The following is a 20,597-nucleotide window of genomic DNA, read 5'->3' on the forward strand; positions in this document are numbered from 1 at the left end:
GATGGCCACCATGCCCCTGATTCTGAGAACATTGGCTACGGTTAGAGACTGGTGACTGGCACCAGATTCCTGTTTTGACTGCCAGAATTGACAGAGAGACCAGTGGACCGAGTCTGTATCCCTCCAATGCAAGATTTATGGTGCGCCGAGATCTTGCAATGGAGAAATTACAGCTTGCTTGAATTCGCAATACGTTCAAACAAAAACGTCAGTTCAAGTGCATCATATTTGTAGATATTTCTACAATTCAATGCAAATGTTCAATGTTGTTGGGAATTTAAACATAATTGCTCATAAAAAAGGATGTATTTGTAATTTATTTTTGTTCTAACATCACCTTAAGAGTGGCATTAAAAAAAAAAAAAAAGGATACTATTATTTATTGTGATAAGTTTCTGGGAAAATATATCATCCTGAAAAAAAATATACTGACGGGCCTAACAATGGTTCAAAAAAACATTGTGTGTGCGTGTTAAGTGCTCTCACAGGACGTGTTGACAGGAGATTCCGCAGCAGACCGAGCGTCTTCATCAGCACATTACCGTCCGGATCAGAGAGTAAGCGAAAGAGCTGCTCTGTGCCCAAACATTGAACAATCTCCACCTTCACCTTCTGCTCTGCCTGGAACGCCATGTTCTGTGTACACAAGTACAGGTGCACCCATACAGTATGTACAGTTAACTAAACTGCCTCCAGTGAATTGAGGTTGGGCTGTGTTCAGAGGAGACGTTTCTCACCATTAGGGCCCAGATTCCGTTGACCCGAAGTGCAGGACTCTCACTCTGGGTCAGACTGCATAGTAGTTCTATGACGCCTGATTCAAGGATGGGCTGCGCACACGCACACACAGCACATAGATATTTGACTAGAATTTCACTAGGTGGAACGCCCAGGGCATAAATCAAAATGTCCCTTTAACTAGTTTGACTAGCTAAATAAATAACTAAATACATAATACAGCATGCTGGTTTCTCTCCAATCTAGTAGGTGACAGTAATGTCCACCACAAAAAGGATCCTTTCTCAATCTCTCTTCTTTTTACCCAGATGTGGTTTCTTGCCCTCTTGGGGTTAGGATCAAGGGAATGTCGTTAATATTTGTCAACTGTGGGCATGTGAAGGCCTTTGAGAGTTTTCTGTAATCAAGGCCTATATCAATACATTTGACTTGACTTGGAAACCAGGGCTGGACTGGCAAGAAAGAAAAAAAAAAATCTGCCCTGGGACTTTGGCTTAAACTGGCGCGTGCGCACCCACACGTACATGTGCACCTACGCATAATCGAAAACCTCTCTATAACATTGTGAATCTCATAACAGCGCCCCTATCTTTAACTGCTTAACAACCTGTTCGTCGCATGGGTCTCTCTCTCCCGCTCTCTCGACCGCAAAGGCAAGCCATCTTCTATGGATGAAGCAGCCATTATTCAGTAAACTCGCGTTGATTAACAACCAAAACTCTTGTGCGTTTATGCCCGTGGTGGACATCGAAGCAGGAAGCACACGCTTGCTCGCTCTCTCTCTCGCGAACCGAGTGATGCGTTCATGAACTGGGAAATATCAGCACTTAACACAAAAACGACATATGTGCCACTCATCGGCATCACATAACAATAAAACCAATAATTAAGTTTGTTGTAATATACTACGTTATAGTGCAAAAAAAAGGTGTTCTTTTTTTGTTACAGGTGCATACCACATTTTGATTGTGTAGGTCAATTTACTACTTTTAAATTATGCATACTAGTGAATAAAAACAAAACCTTTTTGATAAAGTTTAAATTAACACAAAATTAAAAACAAAGACAAGTGTTTATTTTAGTTTTCTTTAGCACGGATCATTTTCCCAATTTACTCCTCTGATTTCACTATCTTCCGTTAAAAAAAAAAAAAAAAAAGTCTTGGTGCCCAAGAAGAGTGAAATATGTATACAAGTACGTATTTTTGTGTTCATAGATAATTTCACTGTATTAGTGCTACCCTGCATAGTGTATAGTTTTAGTTCAATTTTAAATTGCACTAAAGAATTACAGCTAAACATATTAAGGCCAGAGTATCGCCATCAATTTAAGTTGCTCCCTTATTTATAAACATGTCAGGAATGATGGCTTAAGTTACAAAGTTTAATACAAGTTGAATGTACTATCGTCTTGTCTTCATGATTAGTTTGTACATAAAGAATTTAAAATGTAAGCGAATGAGGCTTATTATAAGAGCAGCAGCTTGCTGCTGCGATTTGCCGCGATTTAAATATTATCTGCTTAGTCGACTAATCGCGACTACTGTCAGTGATTAGTCGACTAGCAAAACAATCGTTCGTGGCAGCCCTGAAATCAACATGATTTTGCTTTATAAATAATTTAAAATGTTGCGTTATATCCACTGAAACTGATCAATCATCCCAGACTTTTTTTTTTTTTTTTACACGCCAGGTTAAAGCCTTCAATAAGGAATGGCTTAAACAAGAAAATGTAAAATGTGAAATATTTAGATTTTATACTGCAAAAAAAAAAAAATACACAAGAAGTAATATTTTCTTAAAAGATTAAAATAACACAGTATAAAAATGCTAAATATGAAATAATCATTGAAAGTTATCTTATATCATGAATATGCAGGGCCAGTGCCGATTCTGGCAGGGCCACAACCACGTGGCTCATGGTAAACCGAAAGAGCCACCAGTCCAAAAGGCTTAATGTAGGACACTGAAGAGGCTTTTGAAAAGTAGAAGGTGTGTGTTTGTACCTCTTTACTGGGTGAGAACTCCAGCAATAGGTTGCATAGTGTGGAAGACGCCATGACCAAGACTTCATCAGGGGCGTTTTGCAACAGCTGCATTAAAACAAGCACAACCAGCAGAAAAAATAAGCACCAAATGATGAAATATCACTGAGTTGAATTGCTGCAATTCATCCACTGCAGGACAAAGAGAGGCAAATTATATTCCATTTTCTTTTTGATTAAATTCAACAGTTGCTTCCACTAACCTTCATGAGGGGTTTCCACACAGCGTGATCGTGGAAGCTAGTCCTCAGCTGCTGCACCGACCGCGACAGACTATGTAGACATCTGGAACAAGAACATGATTCAGTCCACAATATAATACGTGTAACACCATGTATAAATAACTGAGGGGAGAAAAATAATAAGTGGTTACATAAATATTTCAAACACTTTGACATCATGAAGAAAACAGAATTCATTTAAGTGAATAGAACTCAAAATACTGAATATTAAATATTTAAAAAGCAAGAACATGGTGACTTTATTGTATTCATTTACGAAATTTGTACTCGCCCCGTCGGGTCAGCATCAGTGAACTTCGGGTGGCCCAACACAGTCACATAGTTAATATAGAACCCTACCACGACACGAATTTTGGCAAAAATCGCTAAATTTAAATCATTTTTGGTTAAAAAAAAAAAAAAAAAAGAAATTACATATAGGTTGTGAATATTGCACTAAAGCTTGAGAAAATTGTGAATTGAATCGAAATCACAATAGCTGTCAGAAAAATCACAATACAATCTTTTCCTAAAATTGTTCAGCCCTACCCGCAACCCTAATGTGGACGGATCAAACAATTCACCAATCGAACAAGCGTTTAAATATGATCTCACCTAACAGCCGCCAAGCGAACTTTAATGCTGGATTCTGAGAGGCCGCTGACTATCCTGTCCATCATGTTCTCCGTCTCTGTGATCTTAACAAAGACACATAAGGTTGAAGAATGTAAATACAGAAGCATACAATTATTCTATTACAGCTCTTTGTGGGGATAGAGACTGAACCATGCGGCAAATAGCGAAAATCTGTGTGTAATTGACGGCCCTCAAAAATGTTCATACAGTAGTTGCCTATGGATACAGGATACATACAAGCTACAAGGAACTACTTTTCTCTAAATGAATCTCCTCAACCTACTACAACATAGTCCCATGCCACCAAGACGCCATAAGATGGCACCATAGTAATATTTTGGTCAATTTGGCCTGAGCACAAAAATCGGTGAAATTGCGAATGCTGAACCACTAAAATGCAGGGACTGACTTCCGGTGGGACGGTGGAGTGGCATGGACGTGTAAAGTAAGAGCTTCCGCAGGCCAACGTTTGTAACTCTACGAAACTCGAAATAAACACAACTAGTTTTCATGTTGCGACTGGCTCATCTTGGTGGAGGTCGTTTTGTTTTAATACAGTTATGACTCATTTGTTTATTCATGTTGAATTAGCAAGAAACCTGTTGGGGAATTTCATGATGGACAGTATTGAAAAGGTTTATGATTATCAACTAAGAAGTGAAGATACTTTTTTCTTGAATGTCAATGGTTTGGGAAACCCAGTTAAAAGGGCTAGGATACTGACCACACTTCATACAAGAAACTCAGTTGCCGAAAACAGAACATCAGAAATTAAAGAAGGTTGGATTCAGAAATACAGACTATAGTTCATATTCTAATACTCGTAAAAGAGGAGTGGCAATATTGATATCAAATGTGGTTAAATTTGAGCTTCATAAAGAAACAAAGGACAAGGAGGTTACTTATGTTATTGTGAACGGGATGATAGATCAAACAATGATAACTCTAGTAAATATATATGCACCTCCAGAGAGTAAAAGTTTTTTTTTAAAAGCCTTATTCGATAATATTGCCCTGGAAGCATATGCATATGCATTTGTGGGTGAGACCTCAATGTGGTGATGGATTATGACTTGGATACGACTAGTTTACAGAGAAATAAGGAGTCTATCACAAAACTAGTGACGAATATGTGGGATGATATATTTTTTTTGTTCTTTTTTTTTATGTGTGGAGGGATTTAAATTCTTTGCGAAGAGACTTTACTCATTATTCAGCCACACATTTCACTTATTCTAGAACAGATTTTTTTCTTTATGCAGAAAGTAGACAGAGATCAAATTAAAGAATGTAGTATTGGAGTGGCGGATGTGTCTGATCAAAGTGCAGTCTACTTAAAGATAGGTTTGAACAGTAGAAGGAGAGATACAATATGGAGGTTGACTGTTGGAATATTAAACAATAAATCAGTCAAAGAACAAATTAAAAGGGCTATAAGGACAAACTGCATATATATCAAATTATAAACAAATTGACAAAGCGATAAGGGAAGATACGGACAAATGGCTCACATACCCAATGGGAATATACGAGAGGGTAAGTGTGGTAAAAATGAATATCTTGGTACGCCTGTTTTATTCATTTTCAACCCTGCCTGTGAATATTCCGAGGGACCAATTTCTTAAATGGGATAGATGCATATCTTGATTTATATGGGAAGCTAAACGTCCAAGAATCAGATACGCCACTTGACAACTTAAAAAAGACAGAGGAGGATGGGAACTTCCTAATCTACAACAATATTTGACTGAAACTGAAGGAGGATCTCTTCTTGAAAAATTGGGGAAAATGGTTGACATTCAGGGAAAGACTTTGACGGACAGTATCAAGTTTGCATTAACACAGGCTCATTTCTTGTTATTGTTTTTTTTGTTGTTGTGTTGATAGTTATTTTGTTCTAAAAATGTGCAATAAAAATTTTACACAAAAAAAAAAATAAATGCAGGGGCTGGAAACAGCATGGATGGCAAACCTTCTTGCGGATGTCCTCGTCATTGGAGCCCAATGAGGCGTACAGTTTGAAAGCTGCTTGCCTCAGCTCGTGTGCGTGCTTAAGGTCGTGGTCCAACTGCACATACAGAAAATAGTTAATAAAACACCATGTAGAATGTAGGCAAAAGTCCCCCCCCCAAGGTGCCCACCCACCCTCTTGATGTCGGCGATGGCCGACACGGAGCTGGGGTACTTGAAATAGTCGGCCAACATGGCCACCAGGTGGTCGGTGGTGCTGGCGATCCGCTGCAACTCCACATCGGGCTCCATAAGGAAGGCCAGCGTCTCCGCGCCCTCCACCCGCTCCTCCAGCAGGTGCTCCTTGCTGCACATGCGCACCAGGCACGGTAGCGTCTGCACCAGTAACAAATGCAGGAAGTCACACACACATCCCTCAAAACATATCGTTGAAAAACGAGGAAAGGACACCACCTTGAGGACAATGCAGCTGTCATCTGTCCTGATGGCGCCTGATCGACACATGTACGTGAGACTGCAGCACAAAGAGTGCGTGTGAAAAGAGATGCCAGTAGAAATATATCATCTGCAATCTGCTCACCATTTGGCTGCCGTTAGCTGCATTTCAATGGGCTGATCCCTTTGCATCATTCGGACAAATACCTGAGAGAGCAGCTCGCCGTCCACCAGCACTGCAAGCACACACAAAACATTGTCAAAAGTGACAAATTTTGGCAAAAGCAGCGTACACAACGCCGATTTTGGCATTTTGACAAATATCAGCATTGGCCTTATTTAAAAATCTGATGGCCGATAATAAATCAATTTAAAGCAGTGTGTGTTGAAATCAAAACAAAAACATGTGAAAGATTAACATTTCTGTCATTTTGAAATTTTGGAGGAATTCATTTACTCTAGAAAACTATATGGAGCTATTCATTTAACTTTTTAAGACATGCTGATGACACTGTGTACTCCCTGAACTTTTTGTTAGAATTTTATAACAAAGATTTAAATTATAATTGTATATTATTATTATTATTATTATTAAATAAAATTATAATTATTAAATTATAACAATAATAACAATAATAATAATAAAAATCAACATAATGAAAATCAGAAAAATTGTTCAATAAACATATGCTTAACCCATTAAGGCCCAAAGCGCCTGGCTCAACAGCTCCCCAAAACTAAGGTCGTCTTTGGAATTACCCTTGAAAACCTGAAGTTTTCCCAGAAATTCAACACCTACAAAATAATGAATATCTCAGCCCTTGTAGCAGACAGAAACATAATTCCAAAAGAATTCGAGATCTTAGATATGTGGCTTTCACATAGATCCGAGTTTGTTACCTTCGAAGAGGTCAAATTAAAGTGTCACTGCAAGAGAAGCACTACTTTTAATTTTTTTTAAATCAAGTGGTAAATACAATCCTCTTTTCTGTTACAAAGACATCGATATTGTCATTGTCTACAAACATATATTTTAACCATATATCACGTTCAACCGGTTCAAAGTCCACGATCGTGTCGTCTTTATCACTGCCGTTACTCATTTAAGAGCTCCCACGACCGCGGCGTCCACCATTATGACCAGAAAGAATTCCGGAACATCCTCCGAGCGCTCATGACACTGTCACGACACGTGAATATTGTGATGCATTTCATTCATTAAGAGACCGAGGATTAAATAATAAATAGAAAATTACGTATACACTCTCCCGGCTCTAGTGGTAGAAACGCGGTTATGCGCTCTCGTCCTTAATTGACAATTGAAGGAATTGACATGACACCCTGCTTCTAAAAAGTTTTATAATTGCCTAAAAATGCTACAAGAAGGCAGCAAAACAGTGCTTTCATCTAAGTTAACCTCAACTCACTTCAGTTTAGTTCCTTGGGACCAAATGCCACAAGAGGTTGGAAAAACACTACTTTAGTCCAAATAAAGCATAGTTCCTGGGCATCAAGATGTCACCAAAAAAAACTGTTATTGCCAAAGCAAACATATTATTGCTTTGAGCACAGTGACAACAGTGAAGCTTAAAGTAATAATAAAAAGCGTTTCAGCAAATAACAGGATAGGTTCCAAACAGAAACCCACACAGAGGTGAATTCAAGAAAGGAAATCTCAATTATGCAGGGATTCACTGTACTCGAGATGACCAACATAGCACACCACGCACATAATGTCTGTCCTAGTACCAACTTGGCTGACCTGTGAGAGGAAGCATGGTGCCACAGGGCATCCAGACTGCCGGAAAATAGAAGAAAGAGTAGTGATAGAAGTAGGCTTAAATTAACTGCTCGCTTGTCTAGTAGCTAAAATGAAGTTGCACTCTTCTCCTCGTAAGGTTTATTGAGACAAGGTGCTCTTCCGTTTATGTCCGGCAACAAGATGAGCTTCAGGTGGCTTCCTAATCACAGTTTGTTCCGTTTCACATCACAATCATAATCAGTCTGTCGCTCAGTCAAACTCATACTGGTTATAATGATGTGCTATGTGGTAAATATTGAACAGATTTAACATTTATGACCGTCGCTCCTTGCGCTGTTTTCTGAGCAAATCAAGTCAAGAAAGGAAAAGAAATCTCTTAACACACCCAAAACCAAAAGCTCATCACTCAGGATAATATTAGAGAAGATTTCGAGAAACAGGCCTGTGACGGATTTGATTGCAACAAAGGGAAAATTGACAAATTTGACCAAATTCTCCGTACGTGTGTACCTCACTTAATAAGGACTACAGGCTAAAACACTCACCATTCACCAACGTCATGGACACCTGAGAGTTCTCATAGGCCAGCACTGAGAAGCATTTTAATGCCTGCATACGCACCTGAAAGGATAAGAAAAGGTTTACATCTGTTTGATTGTGCCTGCTTTCGGTCAGCATGATATCAACATGCCGTTCATAGGTGAGTTTCCACGACCCCATTCAAATCGTCCATTTTGAAATATTTAAAAAATATATATTAGGGATGTTCGATACCACTTTTTTTCAGACTGATGCTAGTACAAGTGCGTAACCCTTGAGTACTCACCAATACCAAGTAACCGGCATTCTGCATGAAACTATAAAAAAAAAATTGGGCTGATTTTTCGTATCTTTTCACCTATTCGAAATAATAGCAAAATATTACCTTTGATTAAAGACCAATTGTAATAAAATACAAACATGCAGAGGGAAAATACAAAAAAACGCGGGCAACATTAGTATAGCACTCTGTATAATACACACGAGTTAAGTAAAAGCCCTACGTTGTCTGTACGGCAATCGACAGAAAAAAAGGACCTTCGAAAGGCACTGGGGAAAAAAAAAAAAAAAAAAATTCTCAGTCAATGAAAGCGGGTATATGTAAGTATGTAGATTAAATACTGTAAAGGAAAAAGTCATCCTACCACACAAATTGAGTTAGCAATTAAATGTATACATTTTGGTAGCGAAATATTAATAATACACTCTAAGCATTAATATAAACATTATAAAAATACATATACTTGTAGAAATTTCATGGGCATGTGAGAGGATGGACAAGGATGCAATTCACAGAGAAAAACACTGTCAGTCTTCCAGAACTTGAGTTATCAAATAAACAAATTTGGGCGGTAACACAAAAATGCACTCTTAGTAATATAAACGAGGGATGTAAAAAAGAACGACTGAATCGGACAATAGGCTTTGAGTTAAAGGATGTAAGTGCATCAAATCAACTAGTTCCACTTTAAAATACAAAATAAGTATTCATCTTTTTTTTGGCAAGAAATGCCACATTTACAGTACTGACAAGTTCATTCATATGCACATGTAAAATAACAACAAGAAACACATTCATCATACCGTCACAAACTGAGCCGAATACGACGAAAGATGCATTGAAAAAACGATTATCGTTACCACCCCTAATGTTATTGTTCACATTAATTATGGAATTAGTGTCTTGGTATTTATATTTATATTTTGTAATTGTATTTTAATGTTTTTTTTACATCATGGCCAACTAGGTGACTACAGAAGGAAAAATAGCCTCTTGGCTAATTCTGGCTTTTTCTAACCATGTTTTTCATGTGTTATGTGAAATTGCACTGTCCCTTTTCAAATCAAACCTATCTATCTATCTAATGTTTCAAAAAGACACAAAATATTCATTTATATATTACCAATTATATTATTATTTCCAATAAATGGTGCAGTATGATGGAACAAGGTTGGACAAATTAATGATTTAAAACACCACCGTATTATTAATTTGGTAATGACTTCTACCGCTACAAATAGTGGTATCAAACATCATGTTAATTTAAATATTGGAAGGTAGTAAAAATAAAACGTTAAACAAAACAAAATAGAACAAACATTGCAAACAAGATGGACACTTACCTTATAAGAGGGCGATATGAGCAAAGGGGCGATGTTCTGAATGGCGCCGTGGTTAAACAGAACTGTCTGGTGCTCTGGAGTCTAAACACAAACCACCAACACGTTAATGAAAAATGTCTGTCTCAACTGTTGCCATGAGCCCTCAGATTGCCAGTGAGCCAATACCAACAAATACCTTACAACAGTGGGAGAAGATCTGCGTGGTGTACTCCTGCGTCCTGTGTGAGTGGCTCAGCAGAGACATTAAATGGGGAATCACAGTGGGATCCTGCGGATAAAAAAAACAAAACAAAAAAAACATACAATAATGTGTTTTTGGGTTTTTTTTGCGGGGGGTCATTTGAGCTCAAAAAGTAGAAAGTGATCCTACAGTATAGAGCAGCTGTACTGGAGTGACGGGACTGATGAAGACCGTTCTCAGACAACGAAGACAAGCCTCAATGAAAATCAGGTCAGGACACAGGAGACCTGTAAGCAACAATAAAGAAGTTCACAACTAATGATAATGACGACGGACCTCCCCCTACATTGGATGACACTTGTGCCCTAACCTTGAAGAAGGGCGGGGATGATGTGGCAGTCCACCAGGGACTTGATATTGTTCTCAGTGCCCATGGCCAAGCTGCCCAGCACCACCGCACACTCTGACCTCAGCTCCAGGCTGGAGGAGCTCTGCTGTAGGAGGTACAGTAACCTACAAAAGAGACAGGCACGCACCCAAAAATAATACTTTTTAAAACAAATACTTCTTTTTGACAGTCCTAATATAGATACATATATTGTGTCTCTTAGATATGCTCCTCTTGCAGAAACTCAGCGACTATTACTACATGGACAACTCAATTAACAGCCAAGACCTTTAAGACATGTCTGTGTGCAACTGTTACAATACTATGCCGTCTTCGTACCTCAGAGGTGCTTGACTGTAAACATACAAGTAATATTTTAGGTGAATAAAACAGATGGCCAGGGACTCCTGGTTGTAAATGGCAGCTAGGTCTACACTCCTTAAAACCAGCCAAGGTTCCCTTTAGTGGTTATTTATCTCTATGGACAGCGTTCAACATTAACAGTGCCCAAGTTGCCCGGGCCACTTTGTGACTGTGTCGGGCCATCCGAAGTTCACTGACGCTGCCCAAACTGGGCCAGTAAAAATTTTCATACATAAATTAGATTAAATCAACACGTTTTTTTTTTAATTTAATGCGAATTTTAGTTTTATCCACTTGATTTGGTCAATCGTCATTGATATTGTTATCATGCTGAGCATTATTTTGGACATGAAGTTAAATCCTTCCATAAATAATGGCTTGAACAAGATATAAGGCCCAGAAAATGTCAAATGGCAACGATTCAGCTGGGTTTTATAGTCTGTTAGCCGGGATCTAGTCGGTACTGTGTATCTGTGGTGGCAGCGGCACAACCCAGAAATAAGTCTAGCAGTCTGTTGATTGTGCCACAGCTTCAGTAAACAAAAGCAACCAATTCTGGAGCAAACAGACATTGACAACTACTGCAAAAAAGAGCATTTTAAGGGGACTGGACTAGACACTATTTTCAGTCTGTTAAATACGAAATACATTAAATCAAATTTGGCTTCTCTTTGTGGTTCATCAATCAGACGTGTGTGTCTCCAGGACAGAAGAGTGAGGAAAAAGCTCAGGTGAAAAAGGGGGGCGTGTACCTTGGCACAGCTCCCAGGACGATCAAATTGGCTTTCTGCTTATTGTTGCCAATTACGGCATTCTTCATGTCACTGTAGAGACAAACACAATGCACAAGGAGATGAGAGAATGACAACAGTGTGAATGGAGATTTGTCTTTGGTTAAATTTGTTTTTGTTCACAGGCAAAGACACGAGCTAAATGTACTAACACATATTTACGCAATGCAATTGTGAAATGTGTTTTTGCGGCATGAGTATGATCATCGATACGTTTCCTGTTTTCGCCAAGCTGGCTAAACACTATCAAATGGCAGAAGGCTGGTGGAAAAGTACAGATGACTGGAGGCTGTAACCAGAGCTAGCCTCTTCTCTTCAGAGGTTAAAAATAAAAAGGGAAAGTGAATTCATAGTGAGAAATGTTGTTGTGAAAAAGAACATTAAGTAAACACTGGAGATACCAAAAAGTGGGGAAAACAGCAAATGGCGTTTAGAGCATGATGTTGACTAGTCGCCAATTGTGTATTTTTGGCTTGAGAAGGAGGCAGACCGGCTTACAGGAACAGATGAATAGGCTGAATAAAACTGGTCCGTCACTTTAACTGATTTAAATGTCTTCTGAATTTCTGAAAGCTCCGCTTTGGTAAGTGAGGGACACCCAATAGAGGCCAAGAAAGCCAGGCTCGAGCAGGATGTTAAACATGTTTTTTTTTTTCGATACATCCTCAAAACGAAGGAAAGCAGTGGTTGGAATACGTAATCCCTTATTCAACCGCACACAAAGAAGTTTGTGATAATTTAAAAACATTGCATTGGCCACCATTGCCAAGCCCATAACAAGGACAGGTTTGCCCATTTGGCTAAGTCGTGCATTCATTACCTGGCTGTCCTAAAGGCAAGCATCCTACGAGAGGACTTTTTTTCTCTGGCTGGAAATACCATCCAGCATCAGCATGGCAGTACTTAACCTAGCCCAGGTCGATGCGACCTCTACTATCCTAAAGTGTATGTTCTGCATAAATTTGGCAAATGAGCAGTCCAATATCTGTGAATTAAGGTTTTAGCAAAGCATTCCCTTCTCCTGGGATTTTTGGGGTTATAATTATAGTACTATTCAATGACATCATCAGCGACTAGTCGAGTCATCTCGACTTTAATCACATTAGTGCCAATTTAAACAATTATAAATTGTGCAACTGCTAGTTTGAATTGAAACTCCAAATTTGTTGACATGAGATGAACATACATGACTCCCTGCAGCACTTTCTGTGGGTCTGGGTCAAACAGTCGGTCCACATAATGGCGACTCGTGGCAGTAACCTCCTACAATACAAGAAAACACAAAAATGTATGGTAACAAGGCAGCTAAACATTTTTTTCTAAACTGTGCGTTACAATTACAGTCCAAGCAATGCTTTTAGTACTTTTTTTAAATACTCTATATAACCACAGTCTTAAATTTTTCAGCCCCAACAACACCAGTATATGCATCGAGCAGCTGCATGTGACACCTCTCTTAAAATGTAGTTTTTGTCAGTGACAGCCAGAACGATCCACACGGCGTATGACCTCGTCACGGCGCCAAGTGCAGCGAGTACGATCTGGCAATCAACGATACCAACTCCCTTGCATAAAAAATAAGCAATAACAAGAGTTATTTGGAGATTGGGGCTAGCCAGTTGGTGGCAACTAACCTATGACTAAGCTTGCGAATGGCTAGCGTACAAAGGATCACCTGTCACCTGGTAATACAACGTTTCATTAACATGTATAGTTAGTTGACTTCAACATACACCGTTCAATGTATTTTCGTTAAGAGAAACAGTTGTGACAACTCGTAGCGGTTAGCCGCTAACTCATTCCCGGGTACACTGACAGCTCGTCAACCGCTCGTTTTGCATCGCAAAATAGCCGAGGGTGCGAGAAGACAGTGACCGTAATCGGCTATGTCACTTCACATGTTCCCAACGTCCCCGCCTGGCCGTGCGAGCGATAAATTTGAAACGAGTGCTCACTTTCAAGTAAGCGCTACAGAAGGCGGATCGCTAACATCGCTACATGTTGCAGAGCCATTGACTTAGCCTTTGTGCTAACAGGGGGCATGCGCGTCGTTCTAGTTTGACAACAACGTATTTATGTCAAGTAGTTGAGCTTGATAAATTACAACAAGAGGGGGGCACAGTGGAAATTAAAACTACTATGTGAATCAATCAGAGTGACACTCACAGACAGCACACTGATGCGGAGAGGGGCCTCCAACAAGCACGCCATCTCTCGTCCCCCGATCGGGCGCCCCAATCGGCGCAACACTTTGCAGACACTCCACCCCCCAGAGCAGCTATAGGCGGCCTCTTAAAAGGAAAAGGACATGCTGTTAAATTATTCAAGTCTTGGTGTGAGTTTTACTATTCTTTTAAATGTGAGGTGTATCCCTCCCCCTTGCAAAGGCTAATGTAATTGCGAGCTTCAAAGTAACACCGCTAACTTGGCGTGTTGTCTGACAGGCAGGCAGTGGATTTGTCCGTCAAGTAAACATAAGCGTGACGTAAAGTGGTTATTATGAAGTAGATTCGTCACATTAAGCTGCCCAACACAACAGAAAATTAATAACATACAAACTCACATGAACGTTGCATCCAAATAATATATGCGCATAAATGAAGTATTTTTTGGAAGTCCGTAATAGCTTCTATTAATGTGTTGAATCTGCTGCTGGTGACCAAAATCGTAGGCGCCTGTTTTTGACCTGCGCATACGCAATGTGCTGTGGAACGCAGGGTGGGAAATTTCGTTGCTCACTTGAACAGTTTTTCAGCAAAACATGTACTTTTTCATCACGATTTGGGTGCCTTACGGCGTATAAAAGCGACCCGGTGTCCTCCTTGGACCATCGTACGTCTCAGTAAGTAGTGTTTATTCGTTGCTTAAATGAACACTCATTCAAGTAGCGTGTGTGCTCATGAATGGCGCTATCGACTCGAATTGAGTAACAACAATACTTATAGTTAAAAAATGGCACTGTTATTAGGCTTTTTGTGTAGCAATGTAAAGTCATTGTGTATTTTATTCATGTGCTGTATATACTTAACATGTATTTCCTGATAGGGTTCGACTGTTGTGCAAAAAAATGGTAACATAACATATCCCACAATCCTATACGTTCGACCATAGTGGTAGGCTGCTTTGCCTTTTCATTGCGAACGCCGGTACGCTGTTAAGTGTAATTGTTTATTTTACACGACTACAAGTTTTTAGTGGACGTTGACAATCTGGAGCGATGGAGAAGTGCACACAGACTTCAGTCAGGCATTTGAGTGCTCAATAAATTACGTTTGATTGGAGATTTGGATCCTTATAAACTTCAACAGCAAGACTGCAGTGCTGACCTGAAAGTCAATCAGTCAGTCACTACTGCCCACAATAATCATACGGTGATAGTCACCCGAAGTCAGTTTTACAGTGCTGCGATGTAGGAAGAAATGAAGTTAACTTGTTCTCATCGATCTACCGTACATTCAAGTGTATCTGTTAGGGTACAACTACAACACTAAGTGTTTTTACTTAAAGTCATTTATTTGTCACTCCAAGCTGTTGTTCGATGCAAAACTGGCATGTAAAACAATTGATTGTAGCTATATTATATCATGGAGTAAAAGAAACATGGTAATCAAAATGAACAGATGTTACGGTAAATTATCAACCTACAACAGACAGAACAGTCCAGGGTATCTTGGTATCAACTATTAATGAACAGAGATGGTCCATTTCTAGGAATGAAAAAATCCAGATAGACTGACGGCCATTTTGTGGATGGAGGACAAGAAATTTTTTAAAAAGGACAGACTAAGTAAGAACACAAGTGGGTTTTCGTCCGTCCCTGTAATCGTCCCTAACCGGGTCAAGTACGGACGCCCATTCACTGACGACTGACAGAAACACGCCCAGTCTGTCTTGCGTGTGTATTTCGCCAACACACTACTTCAGAGTACACTAATTCAGAGTGGTCGCCACCCTTGCGATCGGGTGGCGACTAGTCCTGGGGTACACGCTAGACCACTACCCGACCTTTCACCCAAACTAGGCTGTGATCACCAGCGACCCAAATGAATAGATGCGATAGAGAATGGATGAATGGAATGTTGTGCCAATTTGTATGTGTAGCTCAACTTACCAAGCTTATCTTGTTGTCTTTCTTTAGGCAGTAACTTGAGACTGAATCAAGATCGCCTCTGCTGGTTGCAGCCATGAAGATTGCAGTGGAGGGCTGTTGCCATGGCGAGCTGGACAAAATCTATGAGACCATTGGCTACCTGGAGAAGAAGGAAGGCGTCAAAGTGGACCTGCTTCTTTGCTGTGGCGATTTCCAAGCTGTGCGCAACGAAGGCGACCTCAAGTGCATGGCAGTGCCTGCCAAGTACCGAACCATGCAGACCTTTTACAAGTCAGGCCTCTTTGCATTTCTTTTTTTTTTTTTTTCAAGTCTCAAGGGGACTTACTTTGAAACAAATTCGTTGTTACAGGTACTATTCTGGAGAAAAAAAGGCTCCAGTTCTTACCATCTTCATCGGCGGTAACCATGAGGCCTCCAATCACCTGCAGGAGCTTTCTTACGGAGGCTGGGTAGCTCCCAATATATATTATTTGGGTAGGGACCATCTGACAATACACAATCTCATTATATCTCTAAAAAATACTTTTGATTGAATTCAACCGATATAATTTTTATATTATATTTATATTTTGTATTTTGGTACAAAACAAGAAAATGTTTAATAGTCAAAAATATAAAGACAAACATAAGTAAGTTCCTTTTGGACCAAACACAATTTATAAAATTAATTATTAAATAAACAAGGTGCAAATGTATAAATTATGATTTCCTTGTGTAAATAAACATATTGTGTTGAATATAAATGAATATTAATGATCATTTTTTACGATTAAACTAAGTTTGTAATCGTGGAGTGTAATAATCGAAATTGTAATTGAATTCCAATTAATTGCACAACCCTCATACATACATACATACAGTACAAGTTGCTCCTCCATTTGTATCTGGCAATAGTGCAAGCTTCAGGTTGTTTCCTTAACCCATTAAGGCCGGGAGCGCATTACCGCTTTTCTACCACTAGAGCCGTGAGCGCTGTTGCGTCTTTCTACCCTTAAAGCCGGGAGAGCGTATACGTCATTTTCTTCTTTTTTTTTTTTTTTTAATCCAATTCTCGGTCTCTTAACCAATGAAATGCATCAGAATATACACGTGACGGTGTCGTCAGCGCTCAGAGGATGTTCCCGAATTCTTTCGTCATAATGCCGGACTCCGTCATCGCAGGAGCTCTGAAATGAGTAACGGCAGTGGTATAGATGACGCGCTTGTGGTCTTTGAATCAGTAGAACCAGTGATGTATGGTAAGACAATGACAATATTGACAAAGTGCTTTGTAACAGAATAGAAGACGGTAATTACCACTTAATTAAAAAAAAAAAATAAAAATAGTCCTTCTCTTGCACTGACACTTCATTTTTACATCTTCGATTGAAACAGTAAATATTAATGAATTTGGGCCTATGTGAAATCCACACCTAAGCTCTCAAATTGTTTTGGAATTATGTTTCTATCTGCTACATGGGCTGAGATATCCATTGTTTTGTAGGTGTTGAATTTCTGGGAAAACATCTGATTTTCAAGGGTAATTCCAAAGACAACCTTAGGTGTTGGGGAGCTGTTGGACCAGGCGCTTTAGGCCTTAATGGGTTAACTGGCTTCCGTTCCATTCACATCACAATCACATTGCCTGTGGCTAATCTGAGCACGTTGTTGATCACACAAATAAGCAAAGGTGGGCATTCTGTCAGACTGACACACTGGATGCCCGGTTTGCTGACAATTGAAGAATGACTGGACACTTCAACATAGCCATCAAAATAACTTAAGCTTCATGTGAGCATGACCAAAAAAGCGCCATGACCTGAAGTTCATACTGTAAATCAGCAATCTGTAACATCCCATTGTATCTGCTACACTCCAACTTCATCTGCAGGTTACGCTGGGGTCATTCGTTACAAAGGGATCCGAATTGGCGGCATTTCTGGCATCTTCAAGTCACATGACTACAGAAGAGGTGAGTTCACTATTAAACTGTACACCGCAAGGCAGTGTGTTCATCAGGTGTGTTGGCCCCTTGCAGGTCACCATGAATTCCCGCCATACAACCCTGAAACCTTGAGAAGCGTCTATCATGTGCGAAATATTGAGGTGTTTAAACTAAAGCAGGTAATCATTAAACATTCAGCTTGTTGCTGTTTTTCACAATGTATAAATGGAGCAATATATAGGATTTTTTTCATTATTGATTTTATTGAAAATGATGTTTTTTAGCATGTTACCCTCATATTAATTTTGCACCCACACAACACGACACAATTATCTTTATATATTTGTGTCCCTATATTATTAATGCCAATAATAATAATTAAAAATGAGTGCCACGCCCACTTTTCGGATCCAGGAATCGCACACTAAATTTTGGACCATATTTGGAGGCCCTCATCTTTTGTTTTCTGGTAGTTAAAGACCTGTAAATTGTCTATCTGTCAGAATCTGCACTGAAAAATAGCACTGGTGTACTGTACTATTTAAAGGTGATTTTTTTTTATGATGCAATACATTTTTTTTTTTTTACATTTTTGGGGTTCACATCTTGGAAATATTTTGTGTTGCTGGGGAAAATGTGATTTACCATCATATTTGGGAACTCTGCTATGTATTTAGAGAGTTTCAAAGCACTCGGGTGCTTTTACACAAGCCTATGTAAAAGTTTAGTCACCATTAGATTTAAAGTGTTATTTCAGTGTGTTTTTTTAATATGATACATAAACACTGGAAGTATGTTTACTAAGTTATCCACAAAGCTCCCCAAGAAATACTGTATGTACACATTATGTTACTGTTTGACCCCCATAACCCTGGTTGCGTAAAGCGTAACTTTACGTTTTCAAATACACGCTGGTCATTGAAAATTGTAATTCCAAGCATAATGTCCATTCCAAAACTCCAATCAGATTCGCATGCCCGTCGACGTTTTCCTGAGCCACGACTGGCCTCGCGGTATCTATCATCACGGGCCCACGGAGGAGCTGCTGCGTAAGAAGAAGTTTCTGCGGCAAGATGTGGAGTCCAACTCTCTTGGGAGTCCCGCCGCTGCCGAGCTGCTGGAGCACCTCCAGCCTAGCTACTGGTTTTCGGCGCATCTTCACGTCAAATTTGCTGCTCTGAAGCAGCATCCTGTAAGACTTGACAGTTAACCCACAGCTGCTTAAAATGTTAACGTTCTTTTTCACGAGATATCTTCCCTCCATGTTTAAAGCCTAAACCCAACGCTGCCCCGCGGGTCACCAAATTCCTGTCGCTGGATAAATGTCTGCCCTATCGGGATTTCTTGCAGGTAAGGGAACGTTGCGTTATGTGTCAGTAGAGAGACAGGAGCTCTAAATTGAGGCGTACGCCTTTGGTGTAGATTGTGGACATACCGGAAAGGGACGGTTCGTCCGATGATCTGGAATATGACCCGGAGTGGCTCGCCATCCTGAAGGCCACCAACGATCTGCAGAGGACCACACCTCATCCCTGGAACCCTCCGGAGAATAACGGCCTGCATGAACGGTACACATTATAGTAGTAATTAATTAGGTTAGCTTGGACAGTAATATGTATACAAATATGTATCTATGGCATTAACTGACTTTACCTTCTTGTGCTTCTTGACTTTCTTACACCAGAAACTCTTTTGTAACCTCCAAATGTCGTGACAGGAATGTCAAGGACCTCGTGGATTGTTAAATGAATACCCATCTGACAGTTGAAAAAAAAAAAAAAAATCCTTTCTCATTTGAATATGCATGTGTACCTAATTTTGTGGCCTTTGAGTGTACCAGTTTATCCTAGTGTTGTTTCCTCCTTGTTGTCATCCACAACAATGAAGAAAATTCTTCTTACGTTGTTTGGGTTTTGTCATTGTTCAGGTGGGACTTTACGGTTTCTGAAGATGCGCTGATGAAGGTGGTGGAGCAGCTCAGCGGCGAGCTAGCCATCCCGGACAACTTCAGTCCCACCGTGCCGCCGTACGACCCGAGCAGCCCCCAGTACCACACCGCGCCCAGCTACCACGCCAACCCCCAGACCACAGAACTGTGCGCCACCCTTGGTCTCACCGACCTCTATACCCAAGCGGGCCAGGCTGGCGACACGAGAGGGGCTCAGGGGAGCCACGCCGAGGAAGGAGATGACACTCAGAGCGGTGACGAGCTCAGCGAGTACCCAACTGACATTTCGGGCACGTCAAACTCCTTCAATCCTGATGAGATCACCATAGAGGACGAGTGGGAGGAAGAGGAAAGTGAGGAAGAGCCCAAAAGCAGCACTAATCCAAAACCGTCCGGGGGCGACACCCGCACACCCGCCGGCATGGTGCTGCCTCCGCCCAAATCTCAAGTGTCACCCATTCCCATGTCCCCCATCATGGACCTGCCTCCCCCCCGCCACTCCACACCAGCCGTCCTTCGTCTTCCTCCCAGTGACATGGAGGCGGGGGGTGAGCGCTTCCTTAAACGGACCAGCGACGAAGGTGATGCAGGGAGCCGAACCACCACGCCGCGGATCAAACGCAGGAACCAATTAATCTATGCCACAGTAGAGGACGAGTGTAATGAATAGAATGAAAAACATTTTTTTTTTAATTAATGTATTCATTTCCTGACTTTTTAATGGAGAGAAAGCAAGGGAAATCATGGTTTTCCTTTTTTTGTTTTTTTAAAAATTTTAAATTTTTTTAATGGTTAGAAATACTATTTCTTCAGTTTTTTGTAAATGTGATTTCAAGACTGCAGGGATTGTCAGTACTTGTAAAATTAAAATATCCTTTAAAAAAACTTGTACACTCTCATGAGTAAGCATCAATGTCTTGT

General features: G+C 40.1%; 2 protein-coding genes across 2 annotated transcripts in view; one reads left to right on the forward strand and one right to left on the reverse strand.

The window, feature by feature from the left end:
• Nucleotides 1-14,166, reverse strand: part of armc8 (armadillo repeat containing 8) — a 19,957-nt gene extending 5,791 nt beyond the window's left edge. The window contains exons 1-17 of the mRNA XM_086052060.1: nt 13,860-14,166; nt 12,880-12,956; nt 11,655-11,726; nt 10,522-10,664; nt 10,341-10,438; nt 10,146-10,238; nt 9,971-10,051; nt 8,353-8,428; nt 6,191-6,281; nt 6,064-6,124; nt 5,785-5,985; nt 5,612-5,707; nt 3,619-3,701; nt 2,986-3,067; nt 2,744-2,830; nt 738-830; nt 487-636 (exon numbers count right to left, since the gene is read on the reverse strand). Coding sequence (XP_085908186.1) covers nt 487-636; nt 738-830; nt 2,744-2,830; nt 2,986-3,067; nt 3,619-3,701; nt 5,612-5,707; nt 5,785-5,985; nt 6,064-6,124; nt 6,191-6,281; nt 8,353-8,428; nt 9,971-10,051; nt 10,146-10,238; nt 10,341-10,438; nt 10,522-10,664; nt 11,655-11,726; nt 12,880-12,956; nt 13,860-13,904 — 1,629 coding nt within the window. The 5' untranslated portion in view covers nt 13,905-14,166. The remainder of the gene's footprint in view (nt 1-486; nt 637-737; nt 831-2,743; nt 2,831-2,985; nt 3,068-3,618; nt 3,702-5,611; nt 5,708-5,784; nt 5,986-6,063; nt 6,125-6,190; nt 6,282-8,352; nt 8,429-9,970; nt 10,052-10,145; nt 10,239-10,340; nt 10,439-10,521; nt 10,665-11,654; nt 11,727-12,879; nt 12,957-13,859) is intronic.
• A 184-nt stretch (nt 14,167-14,350) lies between these two features.
• Nucleotides 14,351-20,547, forward strand: dbr1 (debranching RNA lariats 1). Its single transcript, XM_086052062.1, has 9 exons — nt 14,351-14,535; nt 15,832-16,074; nt 16,154-16,278; nt 17,675-17,755; nt 17,822-17,907; nt 18,696-18,920; nt 19,001-19,078; nt 19,151-19,296; nt 19,656-20,547. Exons 2-9 carry the CDS (start codon nt 15,878-15,880, stop codon nt 20,344-20,346), a joined length of 1,629 nt encoding a protein of 542 aa, XP_085908188.1. The 5' UTR covers nt 14,351-14,535; nt 15,832-15,877; the 3' UTR covers nt 20,347-20,547.
• The last annotated feature ends 50 nt before the right edge of the window (nt 20,548-20,597 follow it).

The sequence above is a fragment of the Filicampus tigris genome, chromosome 14 (assembly GCF_054856515.1).
Source record: "Filicampus tigris isolate MCC_2025a chromosome 14, RoL_Ftig_1.0, whole genome shotgun sequence".
NCBI classification, from domain to species: domain Eukaryota; kingdom Metazoa; phylum Chordata; class Actinopteri; order Syngnathiformes; family Syngnathidae; genus Filicampus; species Filicampus tigris.